The sequence below is a fragment of the Lacerta agilis genome, chromosome 4, assembly GCF_009819535.1.
Source record: "Lacerta agilis isolate rLacAgi1 chromosome 4, rLacAgi1.pri, whole genome shotgun sequence".
In the NCBI taxonomy this organism is placed as follows: Eukaryota; Metazoa; Chordata; class Lepidosauria; order Squamata; family Lacertidae; genus Lacerta; species Lacerta agilis.
Genome location: NC_046315.1, coordinates 81,152,506 through 81,179,897, shown reverse-complemented (window position 1 = coordinate 81,179,897; position 27,392 = coordinate 81,152,506). Strand labels below are relative to the sequence as shown.

General features: G+C 38.9%; 1 protein-coding gene across 1 annotated transcript in view; it reads left to right on the top strand.

Annotated features, from left to right (window-relative positions):
* CLYBL (citramalyl-CoA lyase) overlaps positions 1 to 26,883 on the top strand; it is a 183,034-nt gene extending 156,151 nt beyond the window's left edge. Inside the window, exons 4-8 of the mRNA XM_033147819.1 lie at positions 1,945 to 2,046; positions 3,977 to 4,070; positions 6,438 to 6,605; positions 15,269 to 15,393; positions 26,512 to 26,883. Of these exons, the coding sequence (XP_033003710.1) occupies positions 1,945 to 2,046; positions 3,977 to 4,070; positions 6,438 to 6,605; positions 15,269 to 15,393; positions 26,512 to 26,607 (585 nt within the window). The 3' untranslated portion in view covers positions 26,608 to 26,883. The remainder of the gene's footprint in view (positions 1 to 1,944; positions 2,047 to 3,976; positions 4,071 to 6,437; positions 6,606 to 15,268; positions 15,394 to 26,511) is intronic.
* The last annotated feature ends 509 nt before the right edge of the window (positions 26,884 to 27,392 follow it).

Below are 27,392 nucleotides of genomic sequence, written 5' to 3'. Positions count from 1 at the left end.
CGGAAACATTTAATCGTCTCCTTTTGAAAAAAATTAATTGAAACTTCTCAACTAGTTGCCTTTTGTATTTGGTGCTAAAAAAATTTTTTTTTAAATTAAAGGAAGAGGAGGAAACGGGGGGCAAACATTGCTTGATTTAAAAACTCTTACTTGCAAGTTGCAAAATAAAATGCATTAAAAAGAAAGATTTACATAAACAAACAGATGGGTGTTTTTTTATTTTTAAATGGCTTAGCACACAAAAGGGTTGCCAACTTAAAATTAACCATACCTGCTAAATTGTTTTGTTTTGTTTAATTATCAAGGCCAGACAAAGGCATATGTTGGCTTTGTTTTACTATTATCGTGCTATGATTTTGTGCACCTTTCCTTGGGAGTAAGCCCAGCTGAACACAATGGAGCTTAATGCCACGTAACATGGGTAGGACCGGGCTGCAAGTGTCTTCCCCCCCCCCCCGCCTCCTCTTGCAATTCCTTTGCATTACACGCCATACATTTGAATGGCAGGCTCTCTCTTAATTCCTTATATATATTCTGTTGCACACCAGCCTGTGGAAAGGTTTGACAGGCAGCTGTGGCAGCAGTGACGACACCACAGGCACACACACACACACACAAAGAGTGAGGATTCACCCTCCCAAAAAACCCAGCATTGCAGCAAGGTATGATTTATTTTGGGCTTAATGTAAAGTTACTGCAAATTGGTTGGAAGCTTTTTAAAGATTTCGGTGATTAGATTTCCCTTTCTTTTGGGGAGGGGTGAAGTTGGAGGGGGAGCTAAAAGAGGAAATAACACCTCTAATCCAGCTTCTGGTAAATAGGCTGCCAGCTTTTAAAATGAGTTTCCTTTCTATTAGTCAGAATATTATGCTAAGCCTTAAGCATTAGTTTTTTATGTTGCCATAGCAGCCTTATTCCTGCAGGGTTGTGACCTGCGATGATTACAGTACAAAGCTTATAGGGTCTTGAAACCCCCTTTGAAGATGAAAAGTCTTTGATGGTTTATATTTATGCAAATCTCTTAGATATGATTTACCCAACTGAGACTGAATGGAGAGATGATTAAAATTCCCTTTTCCTTTGATATCCATTAATGGTTAAATATTCCTTAAATATAAAATTGATGCATTTCCCCCCGTCTTTATTGACTAAAATTTCTTTAACATACCTGTGATATGTTTATCTCCCAACACATTACTAGATCTAGACAGACATAATAGATTTACAATATACAGAGGTAGCTTTCCCTCCCCCTCCCTTCTCTTTTGAAAGGGAGAGAGAGGGAGAGGGAGAGAGAGAAATCTGTACAAGAGCTTTTGTAATGTTTCCAGATGATGGATTTTGGAATTTGGGCTACCCCACCGGCAGCTCAGAGCTAGCTGTGAACTGGTCTCATGGAAAAAATTGGAGAGCTTTGGTCTTCAAAGAATTAAACTTCCTTTTTAAAGGCCCTTCCTAGGTAAGCTAAAAAAAAATTATGAAGAAAAGACCTCTGGAACAAAGGGTAACAGTGCCATAATGAATAATGTGGGTCCCACTTTGGAAGGCTGGGGAACATTCACAGCCGTTGTCAGTGTCAGACATGAAACAAAACAGAATGTCAGGTATATCAATACTACTTTGTTTTTAAGAGCCTGCTGATTTGCATTTAACTAAGTCAGAGGGTGATAGGTGTTAGGCAAATATTTTTGCAACTAAAACTTCACACTCCAAAACATACAGTAATGCGGGCATTCTAAAGAAGATAGGCCTAAGAGAACAGACATCTTTGAAAGCTTGGCAGTGTTTTCTTATTTATTTATTTTCCCCCTCTCGGCACCCCAGGCTTTGTTTTCTATGTTTATTTGTATTTCACTTCAATGGAAAGTTTAGATAGTCATACCATTTTATAGATTTTTTTTTTTTTTAAAACCGAAACTGATAATTTCCCTCTACGATGCTTAGTTTACAGAGAAATTTGCACACCACTTAAAAGGCCGGGTACTTGTAGAACCTATGAATTTCCTCCCTTTTGTGGAAACAGCAATGGGCTTACTCAATTTTAAGGTAAGAAACATCAATATAATTTAGCTGGCATTTCTGATTTAAAGCCATATATCCATTGAATAAGTCACATAACTGGAAAAAGGTGGGTTAAAATGCCATAGCATTTGTTAAATCCATTTCGTGTTTTATATGTATGCAATCATCAGCCAAAATATCTGCTGAAATTCCAGTGCCGCATAAAACAGTTGCATCCTAAATAATAATAATAATAATTTATTTGTACCCCGCCCATCTGGCTGGGTCTCCCCAGCCACTCTGAGCAGCTTCTAACAAATATTAATACACATTAAAATATCAGATTAAAAACTTCCCTAAACAGGGCTGCCTTCAGGTATTTTCTAAATGTCAGGTAGTTGTTTATCTCTTTGACCTCTGATGGGAGGTCTGATGGGAACATAATAGTTCTCTTCTGTACTATTTTGGAATTTCTTTTTTATTTCCTTTAAATCCCATAAACATGTGTGAAAAGATATAGCAGCTGTCAAATTTTTATTATTATTTCAGGAGTCTTATTCCAATATCTTAAAAGCACCTCTTCTATGAAGTTCTGAGAGCTGATAACATTTACAACCACACACAGAGAGCCCTTTGCAGTAAATGGTAAAAAAAAAAAAAAAATGTATCTTCTGTTTTCTACAACCCAATACTGTATATGCACACAAAAAATGGCAATAAGGATTGTGGAGTTCTTCTTCATCTGCCCTCCAAAAATGTTATTTCTTTTCTCTTCCCTCATCTTTTGCAACGTGAACTTGATGTTGATCAAATACATGCAAATGGCCTCCTATTCTTGGCATCCAGCCTGTGTGTTTCTGTGGAGGAAAGATATTAACAATGATGAAATTGAAACTAGAGTGCGCCACAGCCATGCCAAGGTTTCCTGGAAAAAGTTTTGTGTTATTAGAAGGAGCTGCTGGGAGGCCCTTGTGGCTCCCATGTTGATAGACACCGCATTTTTAACAGCATGTTTGAAAGATAGTTTTCGGATTAAATTTAAAGGATTTCTAATTATACAAGTTCATATCTAGCCAAGATTTTACTTACTGGTTTAGTGTTTTTTTTACTGGTTTTTATTTTCAAATTCACACACACAAAAAGAAAAAGCGTTAGTAAAGTCAGCACTGAAAAAATACCAGCTAGCATCCAACATCCTGGTGCAACAGGATTTGTATGAACCACAGCATATAAAAATAGGCATATTTGCAACAGGAATCATAATAAAATAAACTGTAGCTCTGTGCTTTAGCAGGCAAATTCTAGCTAACTATGAAGCATTTCAGTTTGCAACATTACGTTTTGGGGGAAAAGAAACAATGATTACACAAACATTACAAAGATTAATGCATTTAGCAAATCCCAAGGTGTTGCTTTTCAAATTATTTTCTATGCTACTTGTTGCACCTTATATATCCTAGAATCATAGTAGTTTCATTGTGTAGTTTTACCATTGGTTAGCAGCACCACCCTATGCTGCCCATTAAATAGTGATTAGAAGATTGCATCCGCCATGACAGTCCATCAGCAATGAATTAAACCAAAGATACTCCAGTCATGGTTCTGTGCAGCTATTATTCATGGGGTGCGGGAAGGATTCTTAAGCTATATGCAGTGTCCACTTTCGTAAATATAACACACTGTTTACGGTTATCATTCAAAGGTTGTTGGCACATGACGAAGCTTTGTCCTAAATGCAAGGACAAAAATGTATTCTGTGCTTTAAGCTATAATGGATAAATTTCCATTCAAAGTATACTTTTTGTGCAGATGTGTAATTTGTTATTATTACTTATTTCTCGCACATTATGCAAGAAGAGTCTTGACAGCAGACCCTGTCCCCAAATAATGTAACTGACGATTAGTATCTTTCTGGTGGTGAAAATGATTTTAAACAGCCTGCTGCTTGCATTTAACATTTTTGTTCCATTTAAAGGAAGTTTGTGAAGAAACTCTGAGGACAGGACCCAAAATTGGACTTCATTTGGATGGAGTCGTCTTTGGAGGCGAGGATTTCCGTGCCAGCATAGGTGCTTCCATTCCCCCCTCCCCACCGTTAAATTAACAGTACAGTATTATAATAACAGAACAGCCATAATACTAACAACAACAAAAATTTATTCTGCCACAGACCTATACGTACTGTCTCATTTAGCCCACTAAAATCAGCAGAATTAAATACATCTAATTCTTTGCTGGATTGTGGCCATTATTTTAAAAATGGAGCCCACTGCTTGCATAGACCTCTGCCTTTTACTAACTTAGCGGGTATACATTTATTTGTGTTGTCTCCTGTACATCTTCCTAATTCGGTTGTTGTTTTTTGAAATCTAAAACCTATTACAGCAACATATTCTGCTTATAGCTCTCCAGCTAAAAAATTTAATGCAGTGACTGTTGAAATCACGAGACTAATTTTGTAATTTCGGTGCACAAAGAAGCCTATTGTTAATACTGTACTCTAGTTTTAACAATCTCTTGCATGCTTAGTTCTGTTTTAGTGCATGCATCTTAACACTTCCTCCAGGAAAGCAGCTACACCTCAGTGCCTTTCTGCCTTGTGATGTCACAATTTCTCCAAAAACAACGTCAGTGTCAGAATCTCATTTCTGTATTACGTTGCTATGGCAGACATATCTGCTAAATATGCACCTTCTGATCTGATTCATCTAATCACAACTTTCTGAGTGCAATTCACATAAAAGGAAGCAATATTTTAAATAATGAGGCATAACAAAGCCTTCATTTATTCCTGATAAGGTGGCAAGCAAGATCAAAACAGTGATGCTCAGGACAGGAGAACAGATTAATTTCCCCCCCCCCCCACACACACAAGTCTACATGTGAGAATATAAGCATTAGGAGGTATCAGATACTCTTTAGGTCCAGCAGGTTTTGTGGATGCTTTTTAAAAATATATATATCTCAGAGGTCAATCATAGTTATCGGATGTTTAATCCAAGGATTTGAGCATGTACATTTATCTTAGGCTAAAATTTTAACTCAATGGACTTCTTTCAAAGTAATGTGTGTAAGATCAAAATAGTAGACTGAGACAGAAATCTTTTTCTTTTAAGCTAAAGCTGTATTTCTACCACTTATTTCAGCCCCACTGAAATAAATGAGACTATTCTAGATTAAATGGTTGGAACATCTCAGTGACCATCGAATTGGTCCTTTTTGGTGCAATAATTATAGATATCAGCAAATTGCTACAGATATGCAAAAGCAAATTAAAGGCATTACTATTAGTACCGGTAAGTATAAAGTGGTTAACAGCTTGGGACCAATTTATCTGAAGGATTGTCTTACCCCTATATATGTCCACTCAACTCCTTCAATCTGCTGAATCAGTGCCGCGTAACATTCAATCCACATGCTCAATGATGGTTCGGTGTGGCAACACCCATTCACTGGAACTCCCTGCCCATTGATATTAGACAGGTACCTTTGCTGTCTTGTTTTTGAAACTTGCTAAAAGCTTCATTTAGGCAAGTCTATAAATTTGACATTTATTTTAATATGTATTTTTAATACTGCTGATTACATCTATACATTAAGAATTTCTAGGTCAACTCATCGGATTTTCTTTTAAAAATATTTTATGCCCACTTAGAGGCTTTGCTGATTAAGCAGTATAGAAGTAAGTGATTTTTACTACAAAACCTAATTCATATTTCCTATTAAAGAAAAGCGGGGGTGGGGGGGAGATCTTTTGGCAAGATCCAGAAGGAAGAGCATCTCCAGATGCAGAGTATCTCCAACTCATCTCACTTATTTCTGGCTCAGTTGGGCTCAGCCATCTTTAGGTTCCCCCAAACCAGCTCGGCTGAAGACATTCCTGTCCTGTGTGACTTGCTCAGCTAGCCGAGCCAAGGCCTGTGCAAGTCCCCCCCAAAAGGGCGTTCTGGGGCATGGCAGGGGCAGGACAAGAGAGAAGGGGTTTAGGCTGGATCCAAACCCATTCAGGTCAGTCACATGCCTTGGCAATCCAGCATAGAATACTACAGTATTTTAATGGTTTGTTTTCCCTCTGTCTGGCCTAGGTAATGGGATTTGGATCTGGTGAAACTTTATGCTGGCTGAATTTGCACTAGCTTCTTGTGCATATGATTGCTCCCTACACAGAGCTTAATGCTCGGGCACTAAGGCTTTATTTTTAAAAAAAAAAAAAACGACCGTTACATTTTAGAAAGAGAAAGAAAAGGGTTTTTGCAGAAGCAGCTTTAATATTTTATCTCCAGCAACAAAATAGCCTTGCAGCTGCTGCACAGAAATTTGGGGAACAAAGCTCTTCAATATTTTCCTGTCTGCCTTTCGGAAAAAAGATGACAAATTTCTGCTGCGATTTTTTTTTTTTTAACCAGTTTTCTCAACTGTCCACTATTTCTTTTCAGGTTCAACAAGTAGTAAAGAGACCCACGATATTCTATATGCCAGGCAAAAAATTGTTGTCACAGCAAAGGCTTTTGGCTTGCAGGCCATTGACCTTGTTTATATCGACTTTCATGATGAAGAGGGACTCCGTAAGCAGTCAAGAGAGGGTGCCTTAATGGGTTTTACCGGTATGGCTTTTACATATAGTGTGTGTGTGTGTGTGTTTCGTTTGTTTTATACTGAAATAACAAACAAATGTGAATCATAATACCGGTAATTGCTAGCAGGTCCAAAATACTGAAATGCAGCAGAGACAACCAGCCCCACCCAACCAATATTCAAGAATATATTTATAGACAGCTGCAGCACTCTCACTTCTGCATCTACATTCTCAAATTTAAACTCGCACTAAAAGATGGGAGGTGTGGTTTATACATATCTCCCCTTAAAGCATCCTGCTTTCACAAGAGAGAACCCATAATCATCCCTTCCCCCCCATAAAGATTTAAAAACAAGACTCCCTTCACCCTTGGTTTAAAATACTGTATATTATCTCTTATCCTTAATCGTAAAACAGACGTGTTCTGCAGCACTGACCCTCTGTTTGTCTCCTTACGCTGACTGGTGGAAGAGCAGAGAAGTCCAAACGCTATAAAATGTTTTCACAATTACTTTTGCCTGTAAAACGGCAGGCGGAAAATTCCAAGTGCAAAACTAGGCCCTTAAAGAGTCTTTCAACAAGTCACACCCAAGTGCGTTGCTCTTTTTATGATTTAGGGAAAGTAAAGTATAAATGAAGACTGCGGTATAAACATAGAACCCTCCTGCTCTCGCAGGTTAGAGGAAACACAATATTGGCTGAAAACCTTGCACACCACTCAGTTTCCAATTCACGTATGCCTGTGGGTGTACATTTATGCAAAAAATAATAATGCCGCCGTTACATTTTAGGAATCACATTTTTTAAGCGTTTTTAACAAATTTGAATAAAACTTCCTCTGCTTCTGACATCTGCTAATCACAGCTATACATTCATTTCAATAAATGAACAAAAATCCTGATAGTCCACATTTTTATTATGAAGTGCTGGAGCTTAAAAAACACACACAAGCCACACAACACAACAACACAACACACAACAACAACCCGATATGCTAATTAGGCTATGATAGTTATTTTCTTGTCAGTCTTTCCTTTGAGTTGCTTTCCCCAATTCTGGCTTGCTTCCCAGTAATTGCCTGTTCACCTGATGGTACTGGCAAGGCAGTGCGATCAGCAGGCTTCTTGCAGCCAATCCTTGTAACACAGACATTTCGCCAATGATTGGTGCGCTAGATCATGCAGGCGCCCCTATGAGATGCGATACATAACAAAGATTGCAGCTTTATGATAGGAATCAGCTACTTGGCTTGCATACAAAGATTACAGCGTTCTTTAAAGAACAGCAGTACCAATGTTTCAGTGATACCTTTCAATCAAGATGGGTATGTGACACTTTTACAGATAGGCAGGTAGGTCTGTAAGACTGGGGAGCGGGGAGCTCTCTGAAGCTCTTAATCTAGTAAGAAGGGCATTCTTAAAATAAAAAGTTCAAAATCCCTCTTGGTTTCTGGAGGAAATGCAACTTGAGGAACCATTTAAAGCACCAACCTAACTATCAATAATGAACAAGGAGAAGGAGATTTGTGGCACCTTAATGGTGTCGTTGCATTTCAGCTTCTGTCCCTGAAAGCTTGTGCCATAATAAATATGTTAAGTTTTTTAAGTGCCACAAGACTCTTCCTTGTTTTTGCCGCCAGAGAGAGCTGCTTGCCAGAAATATTATCAAGAACAACATGCTAATACTCTTCCATCCCAAAAACTACTACAAGAATTACATTCCAGACAAAGGCATGCATCAAAGTGCCTACTGTTTCCTTTACCCAACCAACCAACCTTCAAGGCTTTGTCACACTCCTGTTAAAGTCAACGTCTGAAATCCAAAACAGTACACATGCACAAAAGCTTATTTGCTCTCAACTGTCTGCAGCAGATTAGAATACCACTTGAAGACTCCCTCCAAAAGTTGGAGGCCCTCTGGAGCAGAGCAACACAGATATCTGTCTTCTATCAGGCCAGAGTGTTGGTTCGTCTAGACCAGGGGTCAGCAACCTTTGTCAGCCGTGGGCCGGTCCACCGTCCCTCAGACCATGTCGTGGGCCAGACTATCTTTTTGGGGGGGAAATGAACGAATTCCTATGCCCCACAAGTAACCCAGAGATGCATTTTAAATAAAATGACACATTGTACTCATGTAAAAACACGCTGATTCCCGCACCATCTGTGGGCCGGATTGAGAAGGCGATTGGGCCACATCCGGCCCACGGGCCTTAGGTTGCCTACCCCTGGTCTAGACCAGTATGGATTGTGTACTGAGAGGCAACAGCTCTTCTGGGTCTCAGGTGGAGGTCTTTGCCATCACCTATTTGTTTTTAACTGGAGATATCAGGGGTTGAAGCTGGAACCTTCAGCAAACGACTCAGCTATGGTTCCTTCTGATGAGACAAGGGAATGCTACTGAAAGCTTAAAAAATTATTCACCATCTCCTCTTCTGAGCACAGAAATGCTTTGTATGTTTGCACAGGGCCCTTTAGAGCCTGAATACTGAAAATGTAGTAATAGGTCACTTGGCCCATCACCTGCTCTTGCTGAACCAAGTGTTGACAAGCCCACTCTTTTATTCCAGACTAAGCAAAGTGTATCCTGGTTATGTTTCTCAAATTCACTAACATCACTATTCCACATGATTTGGAGTGAATACAATAATTTATGATAGCTTTCTACTTGTGAAAATGAAGCAGACAATCTCTCTCCAAAGTGAAAGTGCACAGTTTTGGAGGTATGTAGCTGCCTATATAATGACCCAGGTTAAGTGGAGAAGTTGAATTTTAGTTAACCTCATGCTCACACAATCAAAGCAATTTTAAATGTGATAAAAGGCTGTATTCCCTTACCCCAGCAGCCTTCCACTTAATGTTTTGGGGTGCATATAATCCTTTATGTAATACATTTTTATTCTAGAATAATTAATATGGTGCATATTCCTAATCACCAAAGTAGATCAAATTTGCAAATTCAGCACCATTTTGAAGGATGGTGTTTTTGAAGGATGTTGAAAGGAACAAATTCTCCCTTTTCACCTCCCTCAAATCATCTTGACTAAAGTGTGTTAAGCCATAACCAATCTGCATAAATGCTCTTGTAAATGGCCTGTCCCAAAGTCATAAATTTAAATTTTCTACTATGAACATGTTGGCATTTTCATCTATTGGAATTAAAAATAGCTTATGTTGCTAAAAGGCATAATGAATACTTTCTGTTGAAGTTACTAGGATTTCTATGTGATAAGCATTGCTCCACGTAGCAGCTGCTATCATGTGAGGAGCTGTTCCAGTGTGGATTAAATGCATTTCACTATGCCACTGCAAACTTTTCTTTACCCTCATTTGCCGTGGCATGGAAAAACTAACACCATCTGTGGGGTAAACCGCTTTACACAAATGGCTCATCATATGATAACAGCCACCACCTACAGTGATTTGAAGTGGAGTCCATGTGGCAGCTGCTCTGAGAGATCTGCTTATAGGGCAAGACAGAACTTTTTATTTAAAAAAAATAAACCAGTAAATAAATGTTGACAAGCTTCAAGGCAGGATATCTAAAGCAAAAACAGATGAGTGTTGCTGCTGCTATTTACTCAGTGAATCCCCATTCATCTCAGTGGCACCTGTGTATGAATAATGGAGTTAAGGGCACAGAAGATCACTAAATTGTGCCCTTAGCTGTTATCTGTGGGATATTCGCAGACAAAAACACATGTGGGTCTCGAGAGGATTAAATATAATTAATATTATATATCCACCTACCAATCCCTATCGTTATCAACATTTTTGTCATGCAGAACTGAATGAGCAAAGCATTTCATAAATGTTCATCTGTCTAATGCAAGATGGCAGGGATAGTGTCTATCCAGAAAGTTGCTGGATATCAACCCCAGCTGGCATGGCCAATGTTCAAGAGTTTTTGAACTTGTGGTCCTAAACATCTGGAAGGCCTGAGGTTGGGGAAAGTTAATGTAAAGATTCTCCTGTAATGTAATAATCAGGTTAGCCACTTGACACCCCTCACAAGAGTTACCTTACCTCTAGCAGTTCAGGATAATTAGCAAACCAGCCATCCCTAAATCAAAATTTAAAATGTACTCACAAAGGAGAACTCTTTATTATATACCTCCTCTACCTGCTCTCTACTTCACTTGCTCTCTCTTGTTTCGTTATGTTCATAGGATTGAAGCCATATTTAAAAGCTATGTTAGGCCTCTGATTCTATTTAAAAGGTAAAGGGACCCCTGACTGTTAGGTTCAATCGCGGACAACTCGGGAGTTGCGGCGCTCATCTCGCTTTACTGGTTGAGGGAGCCGGTGTTTGTCCGCAGACAGCTTCCAGGTGATGTGGCCAGCATGACTAAGCTGCTTCTGGTGAACCAGAGCAGCGCACGGAAACGCCGTTTACCTTCCTGCCGGAGCAGTACCTATTTATCTACTTGCACTTTGACATGCCTTCTAACTGCTGGGTTGGCAGGAGCTGGGACCGAGCAACGGGAGCTCACCCCGTCACGGGGATTTGAACCACCAACCTTCTGATCGGCAAGCCCTAGGCTCAGTAGTTTAGACCACAGCGCCACCCGCGCCCCCTGCCTCTATTTAGGATTAAACTAAATGTTAGTTAGCTGTATTAGTCAATGATATATCCAGACAGGTGTAGAGTTGTTGCCCGAGTGCTCACTGCTTCCCATGCCCTCTGGTAATGTGTGGATGGCGATGATATTTGTGTAGGAAATAACTTAATCATTGGCCCAACTACCACATTAGCATTGGGAAAAGCCACAGAATTATGGCTCCAACACCTCATTGAAGAAAGATATGGATTTGTGTTCCAAGTTTTCATCCAAAAGGTTATAGAAATGTGTTTTCCAAACGTTACAAGCAAAACATTCAACAGTGCATAAATTAAATTTCTCACAATGTTTAGTCCACACATCAATGGTTCGAAAGGGATCACTTCTCAAAAGTGAGAAGTGCCTTTGTAAAATATTTACAATAGGACTATGGTAGACTTCATGCAACATGACCATGAAGTTTCATTTGGCATTCCCTAAACAATAAACGATGCATTTCTTGTATATGGAGCAATCCTAAAGCAAGCCGGTCTAAGTTAAGCCAACGTAAATTTACACCAGATCCAAAACCTGCAGTGGGGCTGCCGCAGCTCTGCCTAAGCCTCAGAGGGAAAACAAGCCTTTAAAATAGTGCTATATACCAGGTCATGTTACCAAGCTGAACAGCCTTAGGCAGGGGCAAAACTAGGCTTTATTTCACTTTATTTCAAAGACCCAGTTTGGCACACACACCACTGCGCATTTGCATACACACACACACAGGCTGGGAGCCTCAGTGGCACCCCTCTGGAGGCTTCACCCAGGGCAAAAAAACCTGGCCAGGCTCTGCCTTAGGATCCAGCCAGTGGTGGCTGGCCCCCACCACACCCCTGAAACACTCCTTTGGGGGGACTTACACCAGTCTTAGCCAAGCTTCAACTGAGCTGGGATAAGCTTGTTACTCCAGCATCCTCTCCCAGCTGAGCCAGAGGTCCGCTGCATCCTAAGCTACTCACCCCAGCGGATCTTGCCTTAGGATTGCACCCATGTTTTCAGCGATAATTTTGAAGAGCAGCTGTTGTTTTTAAAGGATCTGTTTTCTGGCAGCTTACCACTTACGAGTCTGTGTAACCCACAAGTTTTATTTCAGGATGCTCTCTGTATAAATGTCTTATCGGCTGTAATCATGTTTACATAAATAAAAATTGTAAACCCTGGAATGACACTTTAACAGCTGACTTAGTCATTATAGCTACTCCATTGCAACATGCTGGGAAGCTAGATATAAATATGAAACACTATAAGGTCCCCCCCTTTTTACAATCTTTTGTAGAAGACAAAAAATGACACCATCATAGAATTACATAAAAGACTTGACAGGTATTGATTTAAAGCATGATATATCAAATGGTACTGCAAAAAGGATTTCATGGCCATAAATTTTAATGCCTTCCAACTCTGCAACCTCTCTCTAACTTGTCAATAACAACTGTTTGGTTTATAATATTTCCCTTGTTTCACCATGACACTAAAGTCCATTATACACTTGTTTGGGTACACAAGGTGTAACAAAAGGCAACTGAGGCCATAAATCAAATGTTGTTTTAATTTTTTTACTGAGGTCACACATTTAAACAGGTTAAACCCCTTACATTATATATAATCACTGTAAAATACCTTTTAAAAAAACCTAATTGACCAGTATTTCAGGCCTTCTTTTTCATAGTGCTGAACTTTGTCTTTAAATGCATATTTTCTATATTTTGTAATGAAGTACTTATACAAAATTCAGTTTCTAAATTTACATTTTGTCTATTACAAGTAAAGCAGTATAAAAACTAAAAACTATGGTATATTCACCATAGTGGTATAATTTGAGATTTTTATCAATTTTAGAAAGTGACACTTCTTTCTGCAAATAGAACAGATTATTGAATTACACTAATTTATTCAGTGTAATTCCTTTTTTAAAATTAGCATTTTTAAAGATGTGAAACTTATAAGAGCATCTCAATCTCACGTTATGAATATTCAAGTTGCAAAAAGCGAAAATGTAATTAAAAATGAAATAATGATGAAGCATCTTGTAGTATAACTTTCTAAGCTATGTCCTGCAGCTACAAAAAGTACCTTATTTGCACAGAATTGATTTCAGTTTTATTCTTATTATCAAGATTAAAACTGGAAAACATCAAAATTCATTGAACAACGAATGGTAGAAATGAAGGCACACATTCTTGCAATTCTTTTTCTTTCACTTTCTTATTCATAGTAATTTCCAGTTTTCATTTGAGCTGCTAATTTTGTGTTGCTTAAATGTGCCTCTACCTGCACCGCCCTGAGCTGCAGAATTTTTAAATGAATTAACAGATTATGACTTTTTGCTAATTGCTTCCCTGGTTTTGAACCAGCTGAAAATGAGCACATTTCAAAACAGTTTTGGGGCTTGCACATTAATGTAAAGTACTTCTGCAAAACACACAACTTATTTATGGCAACCAGAAATTTCTGAAATATTGTTTGTACCCAAAAATAAGAGTTTGAGTTTAATGCTCAATATAACGAGCCATGTCATTATATTTTTAATGAGGGCAAATCTATTGACAGTTCTTTGTAAAACCTTCCTAAGAGTCTCTTGAAAAAGATTCGGGTGGGTGTAAGAATCCATTTTAATGTAACCCAATAAAATATTAGGATGCTCATAATATGCAAACGTGTATGCAGAAAAGAAAGCTCAACCTGAGTTCTGATTTTGCTGCTATTTTTCTTATTTTGGTTTTTTTTAAGCCAAGTCTCTTTCTTTCACATGAAGAGGTGTAGCATTTTTAAAAAAGTTACTGTATGATTTCCCTTCTACCTTCACTGTTAGAAGAATAAAAATGTTGTAAGGATCTACTGGAATTCCATTTATTAAAGAAATCTATATTTTTCTCAGTGAACATCAAATCGTATTTCTTGTAACGGGTACTGTCTATTAAGGCTTTCTTAAACTTCAGCACAGCATAGATCGGTTTAATGTAGTTCTAAAAGATTGTTGTTTCCTCTTTTTAGCCTCACTTTCAAAAGAAAAAATTACAGTAGCACAGTACTTATTATTCAGTTTATAAGATAAACACTTGGTGAGGAGAGCACAGAATATTTTACAGAAGCTAATAAAATTGTCAAATGAAAAATTCAAATAATTGTGTATTCCTTTTGATTTAACTTTATTTAACTTTTCTGAGCCAGTAGGATGGGACTGGAATGGGGGGTCACATTTTAAAAGGCACAAGCCCACAGGGAAACTTCCTCTGTGCAAACCCCATTGGGTGACATGCAACTTCATACAAAAAGACTTCCATGTGATCTCACCACCTTGTTTGCCCAGACCTGTTCTAGAGGATCCATTAGATTTTAGGCAAGGGCAGGGGTTTCACAAGGAATCTGTTCCATCACTGATGTCAATTTCACTGGTGGACAACAAAGTTAGATTTCACTCACTGATGATAGCCAAATTCTTGAGCACCTCCCATTCATTTTAATGGGGCTTATGAAGGAGAACTTTTTGGTGGATTATAGCCCATATTTGTAAAGGTGAATTTGATTTGTAGATGGGGCAATCTATAAATTTAATAAATAATAAGTTGGTGCAGAATGTTGCTAAAATGTAAATCCTAACACGAGGACAATTTAGGCTGCAATTCTATAAACATGAACCTGAGAATATGCCCCACTGGGAATAATGGAACTTAAGTCATGTATTAAGATTGCACTGTTGGAAAATAATTATTTGGAAATAGGAAAATGTGCAAAAGCATAAAAGCTTTATGCTTTGGTGATAGATCTTATTTCCATCATTTCCCTTTTTAACAGGAATAAGGATCTTCTAAAGTCTGGCTATATCTTTTATACTATGTTTGAATAGCTGGCAGGAAAAAAACCATTAAAATGCTAGTCACATCTATTTTTTAAAAAAGAGTTGTTATGTCTATTTTTAGCTCATTTAGGGCAAGGAGAAGCATAATTTAACAATGAATGGGCTTTAAAAAAAAAAAAAAAGAACCATCAAAAAATGAGAGTCGGTGCAGTATTTGAAAGCCTCAAGTGATTGGAACATTTTGCTGGAGCATCTGTTAGTAAATGCTTAACTCTGGGGTTATTAATCTTCTTTGTAGGTAAGCAGGTGATTCACCCTAATCAAGTTGCCGTTGTCCAGGAACAATTCTCACCAAGCCCTGAAAAAATCATGTGGGCAGAAGAACTTATCACAGCTTTCGAAGAGCATCAACGCATAGGGAAGGTAAACCCCTTTTTTCATACTATGTTTCCTTTATATATAATGCCTCAAATGGAAGAAAATGTAAAAGTATTCAGTGTGGGTTTTCAGTTATTATAAAGGGTACAGTAGCATGTATTATATAGAATATACACTAGCATATATTTACTCAATAAAATAAGTAACTTGCATTTTGTTGAGAGAAAGTAGTTTTATATTAAAACCTATGGCTTATTCATTTTAAATGGCAGATTCAGTCATGTGTCCTGAGTTTTGCTTCTTGTCTTTCGTCCTTTAAATGATACATCTTAAATTCACATGCATTCTAAAAACATGCCTTTTTCTCCGTGATTTCCCTTATGCATAAGATTTGTTGGAATTAGCTGGGTTCTTGTTTTCATTTGTTTCCTCTGATTTTTATACTACTGTTCAGTATAACAGTCGTATTGTGTTGCATTTTTGTTTTAATGATTTTGTTTTTAGTTTTTATCTTGTATACCACTTAAAGAGATTCTTCTAACAAATATTAAGCTGTTTATAAATGCTTTTAAATAAATAAACAATGTAGATAGTGCACCTAGGGATCTAGTTAGTTTAATCGACTCAAATAATACTATTACTGTATATCTGACTAAGATCTTTTATAAACAAAAAAAGTAAGGGGAAAAACCCCACTAATTCTGTGCCTCTGTATTATTTATTAATTCCTCAAGACGGCTTTCATTTCCATCTAACTTCAAGAAAACAATCATGTTTGGGTTTTCTTTGTCTTCTTCACACCCAACTCCTAAATAGTAGAGACCAATTATTGTTTTTTACACTTTGAGAAACTTCTGGGTAAAGCTCATTTGTGAGTAAAGTTCTCCATGCTATGAGACTCCTTACAGAATTGGACATCAGCTGATTGCAAAGTACAGGTGGAAATTTGGAATTATTATTTTTCAGAACTTATTTTTGGACTGGAGGGTTTTTTTTGATAGAAAAGAGAGCAAATTACTTCTCGAATATGATTGTTCCTAATTTAGTGCATCATTGAGTCTCCTGTTTCCTGCTCTGTGGGTTTCTGCTATGTAAACATTGCGGTGGTGAAGCACAATCTGTCTTCACTTTGTGCCAGTAACACTTAAATTAGGGGTCGCCTGAAGGAAAATTTTATGCTCGTTGCAGCATTGTCGGCTAATTATCTTAAAGGTTATTTGCTATAATGTAGTTTGCCACTTTGGGGGGGGGAGGGGCAGAGGAAAGTTGCAATTAAATGTGATTCTTCTAGCAAGAGCCAAAATCTGAAATGGTTATCAAGCCAGTGAAGTTTCAGTGTCCAGAAGTGCAGCAGAGAACGTGTGATTCTTTCCATGCAATTTTCACAATATTAAATTGCCAAGGAAACATCTTTAGCAAATCTGAACACACACAAGAGATATTTTGTGTGTGTGTGTGTGTGTGCATATGCAATTCTCCTCCCTTACAAATCCCACAAATGCATAGATTGCATTGCGAAAATATATGGCGATAGTTTCACATGTTTCTATCCTGCTAGTACGTGCCAAATGACCCATTCACGCAATATGACTTTGTTTCAGAAATCCACCATATTTCCATTTTATCATACCTACTCCTTAGGATAAACTGATTGCCATATACCCATAAGGAAACTTCCCTTCTGTCTTAAGCCATAGTTTATCACATAACTCTAATGTCAAACCCATATGCTGTATTAAGGTCTACTGTAACAGAAATATCAATTTGCATATCTTTTGTTTTGATCACCTTATTTCATATGTTTAAAGCCTCTAATGAATGAAACTATATGCTAACAGCTTTTTAATTTAATTTAATTTTTTGCATTTTCTCTATACACCTGTTAGCAGCCATCTCTCTATACCCATCTGTGTGTGTACAGTGCCAATAGGGTGTACATATGGCAGCTAACATTTTCCAGGGAGTTATGAAGACTACACAGAAAGACAATGTAGGGGAGTGCCCAAGGTGGCAAAATATTTATTGCTTTTGCACTGGGGAGCCATAAATATTTTCCATATGAAAAGCCTTGCTGGGCTATCATTTTATACCACTACACAACTGGCATAGAAGAAACTTGCATTGTTTTTCCTAAGTTCTTCCAAAGAGTTTTGTACTCACCACCCTAATTGCTTCTTAAGATGCAGCAACTGATTTGCAACGATCTTAGAATCAATTGAGGAATGCGGCACATAATTAGGGTAGACTGATAGTTCAGAAACACTTTTGCAATGCACACAACCTGTTTAGCCTGCTTCCTATTGAATGCAATTTGTGGAAATATGCAAGTTATTTGCGACCCCACCATTAACTCCCAGTATTTATAAATATGAGACTGACCATTCACTATAGGATTAAATTTTGACCTCATCAAAGCGAGTGAGAGCTCTGCCATTGACTTCAGCAAAGACCTGTTCTCACCCAGGGAGGAGATACAGGATGCTGTTTGGTCAACATTTCCTTAAAACATCTTATCAGTATGTGTATTGCTATATTGAAAAACCTGACACTTAAGAAGAGATCTGGTTATGTATGATTACTTAATTTTCCAAAAGAACTACTTCTCACAACAGGAGACATGTGTGGCATGTCCAAAGAAGGCGTTAGAATTTTCATCATGATTTGAGCCTCCTGGTCCTGAAAGGTTCTAGTTATGTACTGCTAATATTTTACTCTCTTTTCCTTACAAGAAAACCAATGCATATATACCACATTGCCAGCAATTCTGCAGTCTCCACCTTATTCCTTCCTGTTCCTTTCACGAAACCAAATATTTAATTTCAGCAGAGCTAAAATACTATTCTGGCTTGACACTGTTAAGCTTTCCATGGTGTGTCTGTGTGTTATTAATCAAAACTGAAAGCCTGGAAAAGAAAACCTGAAATGCAAAGGATTAGAGTGACTAGTTTGCTCACAGATAAATTGCTGGTCCTGAGCCTCTGGGATCACAGTTTGTTGTTAATTGGAAGTTCTTAGTGAACCAAGTTTGATGCCTTCAGTCAACAATAGTTTATATTAACATACAGCAATCGGGTAACACAATTTATCAGAGTTTGGAAAGTACAGAGCAGCCGTTGTTGAAAGAATCTAAGCTACCCTCCTGCCTCTTAGATGACTGAAAGATTTGGTGTAGTAATAAGTACTAACGGAAATCAGAAAGAAATTGAGAAAAAGTAAATGGCTATTACAGTAACAGAAGTCTTACATTATGTTCAGGTAGCAACTTCAGATTTGCTGTAAATGGGGTTAAAAAATTGTTTTTGTTTCTTTGAATGTTGGAAAAATTCAACCCATAATTCAGCCAAACCAGTCAGTTACTTTTAACAAAATACTGTATTGAAATGCTTATACACTATCACTTATGTCTGTGTTTCATTTATATCTCATATATTTCATTATATCCCATATTCACATAGCTTTCCCCCACATAGTGACAGAGATCAATAAACAAACACTATATTACACCTGTATTATAGTACTAATTTTGCTTAGTTCTCCCTTTTCCTTTGTTTTTTTAAAGCTCATAAAAACATCACAGTATAAATTCTGTTAAGCTGTAAGCAATACAGTGTTAAATATATTCAGAGGTAATATTACTAACCATTTTAAAGAATTTTATTTGTAATTGTACTGCCTTTCACTATGATAGCAATGCACAATAGAAGTGCAAGAATAAATTTTTTATTAGAAAATATACAATTATGCTTTTTTTAAAAAAAAAAACATTGTGTTATTTATGCATGTTCTATTCTGGTTTCATCTTTCATAGCCTTTATAACTACACAGACTCACACCATTACCTTTGGAAATAAAATTTTAAAATCTATTTTTGAATCGTCACTCATTTTCAACAGAGAACAGCAACATGCTCGGGTTGACCAAAAGTTATCATTTGCCTCATCCAGCTAAGATGGTTTTCATGCAGAAACAGGTTTATATTTTGGGAGCCCTAGACATAAATCGGAGAAACAGTCACATTTATTTTTATTTATTTCATAAAATTTATCAAAGCTGTTTACAAAGAGAGGATGAGCATTCTTATGATAATTTGAATTTGTACTCCCTTACCTGCTGCTGCATAATATACTAGCAACTTATTTACACCTGACTAGGGATGGATCAAGGCCATTATTCTGAGGAAAGAAGTCTTAGCTATATGAATGCAGACCAGGATCCTAAGACTCTTTAACAATCTAAAGTAAAAGTTGGAAAATACCTGGTGACAGAAAAAGTTTAGAAGCAAGGTAGTGTAACTACCATTTGACAAGTAGATTCTGCTCACTTAAACCAAAGTATCTCCAAGTAAAATAAAAACCTACAATGGAAAAATGTAGGTAACCTTATGAGAAATGGTACCATGTCAGTCAAGTAATACACATTTGTTCCTACAGTGAGCGGGACACCAGGAGATATGGGGCAAGTTCTTGAATACCTAAAGAGTGGCCAAGTAAGATTTTGTGTGATCACTAAGTGAGGTTTCAGTGCTCCACACAGATCCTTGTCCTTCCCCAAGATTAAAGTTCTCAAACTAAATTATGTAACTGAGTAAAAACAATAGAATACATTGTGCAAAATAATGCAGATGCAGCAAATAAACTTAATCTGTATAATATATGTTGGTTACAGAATCTATCCATTTTAGCTCAAAAACTTGCTTTTTGTTTGGGGTGCACACAGCCTTGGGGCAACTCAGCCACAGAGAAACTGGGTAGCAATGGGCAACAAGCAATTTCATAATTTTTGTTTGCCATCTGTAAAATGGAAATAATTGCCACACTGGTGAGCTATGAAAATTAAAAATAAGGGAAATAATAGTTATTAACCATTCTGATCCTTATGGATGGAGCTGGTTCTATGTCTTCACAAATAAAATAATATATACAAGAGTCACTGTGGTGTGCGAAGATATAGAAAGGATAATCACTTTACCAGTTGCTAGTTAGAGGGTTGTGCCATACTTCTGGGGGTACATGGAAAGCCAGCCCCATTATTGCTTTCTGTTAAAGCTGGTAGAGACAATTGAATACAATACTGGATCCTATTATCATTTGTGGAGTAGCCAGTGTCTTTTCCATATAAGAAGGAATAGGGCAGAGAGGGGAAAATACTAGGCTTCAGAGGCTCACAGAAGAATGGAGGAAACTGGTGTGGTGGTGGTGGGATTGAACAAGCCAAAATACAGCCTTTGCTTGAAACCAACAAACCACTTCCATCATACCTGGATGGCTGAATCAAAAATACATGGTTTTCATTGTATTTGGAAAACCTTATTTCTAAGCTAAAACCATGCCCAGTGATCTACAATGGTACCTCAGGTTACAGACGCTTCAGGTTACAGACTCCACTAACCCAGAAATAGTACCTCGGGTTAAGAACTTTGCTTCAGGATGAGAACAGAAATCACACCACCACCACGCAATGGCAGCAGGAGACCCCATTAGCTAAAGTGGTACCTCAGGTTAAGAACGGACCTCCAGAATGAATTAAGTTATTAACCCGAGGTACCACTGTACTCTTAAATCCCAGGATGGCCACTGTTCTCCTTATCTCATAATGTTGTGGCTGGGAAAGCCCAGATGGGCAGGGTATAAATATATTATTATTATTATTATTATTATTATTATTATTATTATTAAGCAGCAACTACTTTCTGATAAACACTGATCAACAGAGAGAAACACACATACCCTCCAGGGAACTGAAACCATAATTTGCTTGGTGCCCTATTCTGTACAGTAGGGTAATGGGTTAACTGGCCTCAGGTCGCAAAGATTACCATGTGAAACTGCTTTATGCCAGTGAACCCATTGATCCATCTATCCCAGCATTGCTGGCAACAGTCCTCCAAGTTCTCAGCATTTCACAGCCCTGGATACCTGGCCATTTTAATAGCGATTGGACCCAAGACCTTCTGTATGCAAACCCACTGAGCCTAAATATGGGGGAACCATGCAAAACGTATTCACCCCGACATTGTTTCCCTCTATCCCTCCCTTGCCTCCAAATCTGGATCCCTGTAGGACTGGAGAAATATCAAGGGTGTGGGGGGTGGAAATGTGTATTTCACACTCTGCTCATGGTGGCAGGCTGAGCTGCTGAGCATGATAGGATATAGATTTGGCTTGCAGCAAGAGCGCTGGAAAAGCATACCTTCCAAACCTTAAATATCTGGTGTGTTTTTCCCCCCAGTGCTCACAGGTACAATGGTGCTCAGCTGCCTTCTTTCTTTCTTCCTCCAATGCAGGGTGTAACAAAAGAACTAATGTTCTGGCCAGATGGCCTTCTTCGGGGCATACTGAGAGCACTCAAAGGAAAGCAATACAGCCTAAATATCATTTCAGCTAATTTAAGTGGCAGCAATCCTGCGTGTGTTTTTTTCATTTCACTGTATTTGGCATGGGTTTTGCTAGAATTAAGCGCCCGCGCCTGCCACAAAGCTTTATCGGCTGAAAATTGCAACGTTTTGTTCACATTCAGTTTTGTAGTTCAGAAGATGACTCTGAAGCTAGAGGAAACTCAGAATGGCTTACAAAGACATTTGTCCTGCCTGTCACTACTTTAGCCTTATTTCCTTGAACCCTATCTCAGCCCCCCTGGAATAACACTGCCAATAGTTTAAATTTTGGGGACTGGGATCTTTAATATATATACCTATTTCCTATATATTTATACCACTTTGAGAAGATAAAAACCATCTCAATGAGGTTTGCAAAATAAAACAGTAGCTGAGATCCAGAAGTATGCATGAGAGGCAGTGTTACTGCAGGTCAGGGTTAGAACAAAACCACTGGCGATCTGCATTGAGCTCGAGTCCCACCCTCAACTACTAACTTCCTACCCCTGTTACATTCATAATTTAGGTGCACACGTGTGAATAAAAACAATCCAGTTATGAGAAACTAATACTGCGGGCCAAACTGTGGGAGGCAGTGAAAGATAGGCATGCCTGGCGTGCTCTGGTCCATGGGGTCACGAAGAGTCAGATACAACTGAACAACAACAACAATACTGATGTTCATATTCTGTGCACTGCCTATACTGGCATCTCTTCAAAAAGAGACGCCCTATATGCTTTCATAGGGTCTCTGGCCTGGATTAGGGATGGGGGTGCTGAACCCCTCCGGGTGGCCTCCCTTGTCCCTGGCTTTTGGCCATGCTGGCTGGAGTTCATGCCCAACAATGACTGCAGGACCAGTTCCCCCATCTAAAGCCAGTTGACTTTAAGATAGGATTATGTAAATAAACAATAGGTTTACAATCTCAACCTTCAAAACCTTGAGTCATTCATAGATCAATTTCTTTTAAACAGAAGTTCAGGGTGGAGTTCCTAGAAGCAGTTTAATCACTTATAGGAGATCCCTAATAATTACAATCCGTGTATTTTGCTAGTTTCTCTTATGGAATTTGTAGAAACTCCCTGAGTTCAGTTCCTAGAAGCATTAAAAGGTAAAGGGACCCCTGACCATTACGTCTAGTCGTGTCCGACTCTGGGGTTGCGGCGCTCATCTCGCATTACTGGCTGAGGGAGCCGGCGTACAGCTTCCGGGTCATGTGGCCAGCATGACTAAGCCGCTTCTGGAGAACCAGAGCAGCGCACGGACGGAAACGCTGGTTACCTTCCCGCCGGAGCGGTACCTATTTATCTACTTGCACTTTGACATGCTTTCAAACTGCTAGGTGGGCAGGAGCAGGGAACGAGCAACAGGAGCTTACCGTGTCGCGGGGATTCGAACCGCCAACCTTCTGATCAGCAAGCGCTAGGCTCTGTGGTTTAACCCACAGCACCACCCACGTCCCTCCCTAGAAACATTATTTCCACCTAATTCCCTTCTCCATGCTAACCTTATGCTTTTTGCCCTGAAATCCGTATCATGTACCACCATTGTTACTCCTGTTATGCCAATGTAAAAATATATACCAGGTACTCTTTTTGATTTTGTACAATACAATTCTGCATGTGCAGAAGCGGTCCTTAGGTTGAGGAAACCTCGGGATCTGACCAGACCTCCGGAATGGATCCCGTCCGCAACCAGAGGTACCACTGTACTTACAAATGTCTATCCCACTTCTCAAAATGTAGATCTCAAAAGCTGTTTGCAACATTAAAATATATAGCTAAGTCCATACAGCATGAAACTCTTAATTTCAGGGTCGTGGGTTTGAGCCTCACGTTGGGCCAAAAGATTCCTGCATTGCAGAGTTGGACTGGATGACCCTCGTGGTCCCTTCCAACTCTACAATTACAGTGACACCTCGCAAGACGAATGCCTCACTAGACGAAAAACTCGCTAGACGAAAGGCATTCACTAACAAAAGGGTGACTCGCAAGACGAATTTCCCTATGGGCGTGACTCGCAAGACAAAAAATTTTCGCGGTTTTTCCCCCCCGTCATACCGCGCTTCCCCCGTCCGTGCTTCGCAAGACGAAATTTTCGCTAGACGACAGCACTCACAGAACGAATTAATTTCGTCTTGCGAGGCACCACTGTATATGATTCTTATTATATTTAATAGGACTTACTTCTGAGCAGATAGTCATAGGACTGCACTGTAAATAAATTTAATTGAGTTCGCTGCAGGAAACAAAACTTTAAAAAAAAAACAAAACATTTTTGACCCAACCTTCTCAACACTAAAGATCAATGCTAGGAAAATATATTTCCCACTCTCTTATTAGAGTTTTTAGTGATTTTTCCCCTCAACAAGCTTATCTAAACCCACCAGAAAACCGAACATGTATGCACTTTAACCCTCATTTGATTTCCTTGACATTTTCTACACTACAGTTTCCTCCTTTAGGTTTCCAACCTATTATTTTAGTAATATGGTTCCAGGAGTGCAGTTTGCTTAAATTGGTGCTTTCTAAAATGACAGATACTACTGGGATCAAGTTTTCACTGTTACATTGCATGTGAATTCTTTCAATATTCCCCACTACCACCCCACAAAAAAGAAAAACAAAACAGGCTCGGCTACTTAAGTGAGAATTTACAGCAAAATTTCCAGTTGTACTTATGAGGGAAAGTATGCAGTGAAGATTTAGCCACCTTGAACGTACAATACCTAGAAAGCCAGGGATAAATAATAATAATGAATAATGATTGTACTGCCTATCTGTAGATCTGTACATTGTTCTGAAGGTGTGTGCAACTAAAAAGCTAATTTATACTATTTTGTTTCAGGCTAACTTTTTGTTGTAGTTATCCAGCTAGACTTAAAGATTTATTTGTATTTATTTGTATTCAAAAAAGAATGTTAAATAATGATAAAAATCCAGTAAGAGAGAGGGAAGGGAAGATGGGATAGATATGATGGTCCCTTTCCAACTCTACAGTTTTATGATTTTATGTCTTAATAGCAGTAATAAATGATTGCATACTAAATGATAATTGTGAGCTACAAAAAATGTGCACTTGGGAAAAAATAAACTTCAAAACATCTTGCATTAAATAGTCATTTGGATGAAGTGAATTACTTTCAGTTGTACTGTTATTCATAAATTTTATTTTTTTATTGTGCACCCATTTTAGGAAATTGTAGGTTATCCATCTGCATTAGCCATTTGGCTTTTCTAAGCAGTTTGGAAATCCATGCTATGCCACTGATGTGCCTTAGCTCTATGCCTTTTCAAAACAGTAGAGTATTGCAGGGGGTTGGGTTGGATTAGATCAGTGATGGCCAAACTTGGCCCGCCAGCTGTTTTGGGACTACAATTCCCATCATCCCTGACTAGGCCTACTGGTCCTGTTAGCTAGGGATGATGGGAGTTGTAGTCCTAAAACAGCTGGTGGGCCAAGTCTGGCCATCACTGGATTAGATTATCCTTGTAGTCCCTTCCAACTCTACAATTCTATGATTCACAAGACGTGGCTTGTTTCCTTTTCCAACTGTGGCAAAACTTTTTCTCTTCCATTGAGAAAGAGATCAGCATTATCAATGAACCACACTCCCAACCAGAGTTTCATATGCTTGAACTCATTTGGGAGCCCATAAACTAAATTTAGCCATTCGCAAGGCCAGGTATGTACAATGGCAACACAATGGACAGGGAAAGATTCACTGTATACCAATCTAGAAATTTCACCAGGTTCATAAATATTAGACAAACCCCAAAAACCCCTCTAAAACAGAAACAGGGAACCCAAGACTCTTCAGATTTTATTGGACAGCCCCAGCCAACATGGCCAATGGCCAAGGATGATGGGAGTTGTAGTCCAGTAACACCTCAAGAGCAACACGTTCCCCACGCCTGCCCTGTAATTGCTGAGTTACAGGTAACCGGTAATGTTGATACAACAGGTAACACGCAAACCAGTTTGAAAATCGCAAATTGGCAGCAACAACACTGCATCTTGGAACAGAGTACCAAGTCCCCTTATTCCTGCCAGTTCCAATCCCGCAGCAAATTTATGCATGGCAACACAGCTTCGCCAGCCTTCTAACTAGTTCAAAGTTCTGTTGCTGGAGAAAATGCTCCCTGTGGCTAGCAGCGGTATATTATTAAACGTCACTTTCCCAATTGGTAAAGGCAGGTGCTTTGACGGGAGGAAATTGCCAGGACACCTTAACGCTGGCGTGGGCTAGACATCATCTGTGATAATTGCGAGCTACTGTTCTCCTTAACCCATCTCAGCTCAGTTTTTGCTGGGGAGTATGAAGGGAGAGCTCCCTGACCGAGGGATCTAGGCCAGCAGTGTGCTCTTTGCTTCCCCCTCTTCAAGAAAGGGACAGGATCAATCGTATGGGTCCTCCAACCCCCAGTTTCACCACCCCATCCCCAAAGCCATTGTATTTCATTCTGTGGGTCATTTCTGACTCTGGCTCGGAGGTAAATATATGTCTTTTTCTATGCACAGTGGTTTTTTGTTTTGGTCTTTCACACGCTCACATCTTTTGTTTGTTTTTCGTACATTTCCCTTTTATTGACAGTGCCTCTTGGCTTTTTTCTAAAGCCAGCAGAAGACAACGCGGTTTGATTCATGTGGGATCTAATGATTCTTGTCTTGCGGCAATGTATGAAAAGCTAACCCAAGCCTGCAATTTTCCTTTCCCAAGGTCCCTTTTAAGATGCTGATGGTCTGGCATTTGGTATTTTCTTTCTGTTTTTCTTTTTTCCTTTTCCAGGGTGCCTTCACTTTCCGCAGCAGCATGATAGACATGCCATTACTGAAGCAAGCCCAGAACATTGTTAGTCTTGCCACAGCCATTCAGAAAAAATGATCTGCTAAATGAAGCTTCCCCCTAGAGAGGCTCCAGGAGTGATTTAAAGGAGAATAATATGATAACTGGGAGGAAGAAAAATGCAACTGTTCACACTTCGACAAAACTCTGTTTACCTGCCCTTGAACACTGCCATATATTTTTCTTCCTTGTCATGGACCATATATTGGAAAGATCAGAGCCCTGTTCCCATTGTACTCACTTGTTAAGACTCGGCTGAAAGCAGAGATCGACTTGTGTGGGGAATAGATCCATTAAAAACAACAACCAATGAAATTGGCGCGGAAACCCAAGTCTGATTATTTTTTTACTGTAAGCTTTCTGGGCAAAGGGGAATGATGAGCAGCAAAAAAGAAAAGAAAAAAAGAGAGGGCAGAGTTCTCATACCCTTTACAATCGTACCTTGGATCCCGAACGCCTTGCAACTCGAATGTTTCGACTCCTGAACGCCGCAAACCCGGAAGTGACTGTTGCGGTTTGCAAATGTTCTTTGGAAGCCAAACGTCCGACATGGCTTCTGATTGAGTGCAGGAAGCTCCTGCAGCCAATCAGAAGCCACATCTTGGTTATCACAACGTTTTCGGAAGTCGAACCGACTTTTGGAACGGATTCCGTTCAACAACCGAGGTACGACTGTATAAGCATAGAAGGGGGAGGTAGAGTTTGTCATACAAAAGAGAAAACCCATTCCTCCAAAAAGTCCTCCTTCTATACAACAGTGGCAGCAATCCTGTACACCAGGGGTAGGGAACCTGTGGCCCTCCAGATGATGTGGAACTACAATT